The sequence below is a fragment of the Arachis stenosperma genome, chromosome 3 (genome assembly GCF_014773155.1).
Source record: "Arachis stenosperma cultivar V10309 chromosome 3, arast.V10309.gnm1.PFL2, whole genome shotgun sequence".
Classification (NCBI taxonomy): Eukaryota; Viridiplantae; Streptophyta; class Magnoliopsida; order Fabales; family Fabaceae; genus Arachis; species Arachis stenosperma.
In genome coordinates, this window is record NC_080379.1 from 149706318 (window position 1) to 149708841 (window position 2524).

At 36.3% G+C, this 2524-nt stretch overlaps 1 protein-coding gene across 1 annotated transcript; it reads right to left on the minus strand.

Moving 5' to 3' along the window:
• Window positions 1-723: 723 nt before the first annotated feature.
• On the minus strand, window positions 724-1140 carry LOC130966889 (uncharacterized). Its single transcript, XM_057891712.1, has one exon. The coding sequence runs from the start codon at window positions 1138-1140 to the stop codon at window positions 724-726; it is 417 nt and encodes a 138-aa protein (XP_057747695.1).
• Between the last annotated feature and the right edge of the window lie 1384 nt (window positions 1141-2524).

Here is a 2524-nt window from a genome sequence, read left to right on the forward strand (position 1 = left end):
ACCGACAGCTGGATAGCCGTGCCGTGACAGGGTGCGTTGAACATTTCCACTGAGAGGACGGGAGGTAGCCACTGACAACGGTGAAACCCTACATACAGCTTGCCATGGAAAGGAGTAAGAAGGATTGGATGAAGACAGTAGGAAAGCAGAGAGACGGAAGGGACAAAGCATCTCCATTCGCTTATCTGAAGTTCTAACCAATGAATTGCATAAGTATCTCTATCTTTATCTTTTATTCATATATCATCCATAACCATTTGAGTCTGCCTGACTAAGATTTACAAGGTGACCATAGCTTGCTTCATACCAACAATCTCCGTGGGATCGACCCTTACTCGCGTAAGGTTTATTACTTGGACGACCCAGTGCACTTGCTGGTTAGTTGTGCGAAGTTGTGTTTATGCCATGGTATTGAGCACCAAGTCTTTGGGGCCATTACTAGGGATTATTTGAGTTGTGAAAAGTAGTGATCACAATTTCGTGTACCAAACCTCATGTTTTTTGTCAATGTCAGCAGCTTGCAATTATTCCAAATGTATGAAGAGTTTATAGTTGCGTTAACAACCACTTGTCTAGTTCCCTTAGGGATAACTGGGAGAATCTGTTGGAAGTCTCTTCCAAACACAACTGCCTTCCCTCCAATTGGTTGGTCAAGGCTGTTTGGATTCCTGAATCGTAATATGTCACGCATAGTCCTATCAAGAACTTCAATACAGAATCTATTCACCATGGGGCCTCATCCCAAATGATTAGCATTGTTTTAATTAATAGCTCAGCCAATGCGCTACCCTGACTTATGTTGCAAGTTGAGAATTCATCTAAGTTTAGTGGGATTGCAAAATGTGAATGTGTTGTTCGACCACCAGGTAATAGTAGAGATGCAATCCCACTTGAAGCAACAGTAAGCACAACTTGTGACCTTGATCTCAATGCAGACGCTAATGTCTTCCAAACAAAGGTTTTTCCAGTCCCCCTGTAACCATATAGAAAGAATACTCCGCCGTTGCTATTCTGAACAGCCTCTATGACTTTTTGGTAGACAACTATTTGCTCATCAGTTAGGTATTGCATGTAAGTTTCATGCTCTATAGCCGACTGTCTTCTATCATATCGGAGCTTATCACAAATTAACCTATTCATCCTGTCGGCATTAAGACCGCTATTAACCTTTCTGACTCATATCTGGAATTGGCATTGGTGGAAAATCTTTAAGACTCTTGTTGAAAAAGTTAAGTAATTTCTCAATTTCAATCAGCGTCAATTCCTTCAACTCAACACAGTAAGGACTAACTCTGTGTTCATGCAAAACAAATAATATATAAATGAATGATAATCAACAAATTCAATTAAATATAAATTAATAATTTTATGAAGTTAAGATACATGCAGTAACTTAATATGATAATAGAGTACACATATTAGAATGCGGTGAGCACCAATGCATTTTTCCTAAATTAACAACGGTTAAAGAATATCATAAGTTAACTACATATATGTAATAGATATGTTTGTGAATTGTAATCCCAAAAGAATTTCTATACACTACACAACTATGGGCTTAAAAAGTATCATGTTCCGCATTTTGGTTCATTTGTTATATCCTAATGTGATTTATTTAATGTAATAAGTTGCAAAAATCTAAAACCACACAGTATATCCGATAAAAAATTTATCATGGTAACAAATGAAATAATATAGAAATAGGCTGAGGTCAATATTTTAAGCCTATATCACTAATTTCTAAGGATCACTTATGCATATATGGCTAAAGTTAGGTATTTTCGTTTATAATCACCTAATTTATAGATTATCATAGTTTATTTTGTATGACCAAATAGAAGTATTGATACATTATTTTTCTTGTTACGAATAGGACATCCTACATCCATTCGTTGACTAACTATATAAATATATGCACTTATTCACCTACTAAGAAGTGCTAGTACATATCTCCATAATAATATAACATATCAGTAGGCAATCGCCATTCTTTCCTACCCAGTGGTTTAAGTCAATATTCTTTTCATAATCTAATTTGCTTTCATATCATAAGCATTAACAGGAAAACTGCAGCATGGATATTAGTCATGTAGTAAATTCTAGAAAATGATTGAAATAAGCTATTAGTTACCTAGATTGTCAAGTAATCTTCTCTGTATATGAAGTATGTCATCGCATAAAATAGTCCACGTCTTTTCCCAAACATGCTCCGGTGATTCCATTGAATTGGAAAATAGCAGTGTTGCAAAAGTTTTCTCAAATACGTTCCTGATCCCCAAACTTGCTTCCTCTAAAGCATCGATAAATTCCTTGTCATCATCAAGCAAACCACGTGCGTAATATGCCTCTTTGAATGTCGAATACACAACACCATCTATAGACATCACTACAAAAAAATTTGGTAATTACGGCGGTTTGAACCGCCATTATTACCTTGAACGGCGTTCAAGAAAAACCGCCATAATTTGAAGCGCCAATTGGTTATTACAGCGGTTTTCGAAAAACCGCCACAATTACCTGGTTA

Coding starts and splice junctions, on each gene's coding strand:
- LOC130966889 (XM_057891712.1), bottom strand. CDS start 1,140: ATGAATAGGTTAATTTGTGATAAGCTCCGATATGATAGAAGACAGTCG.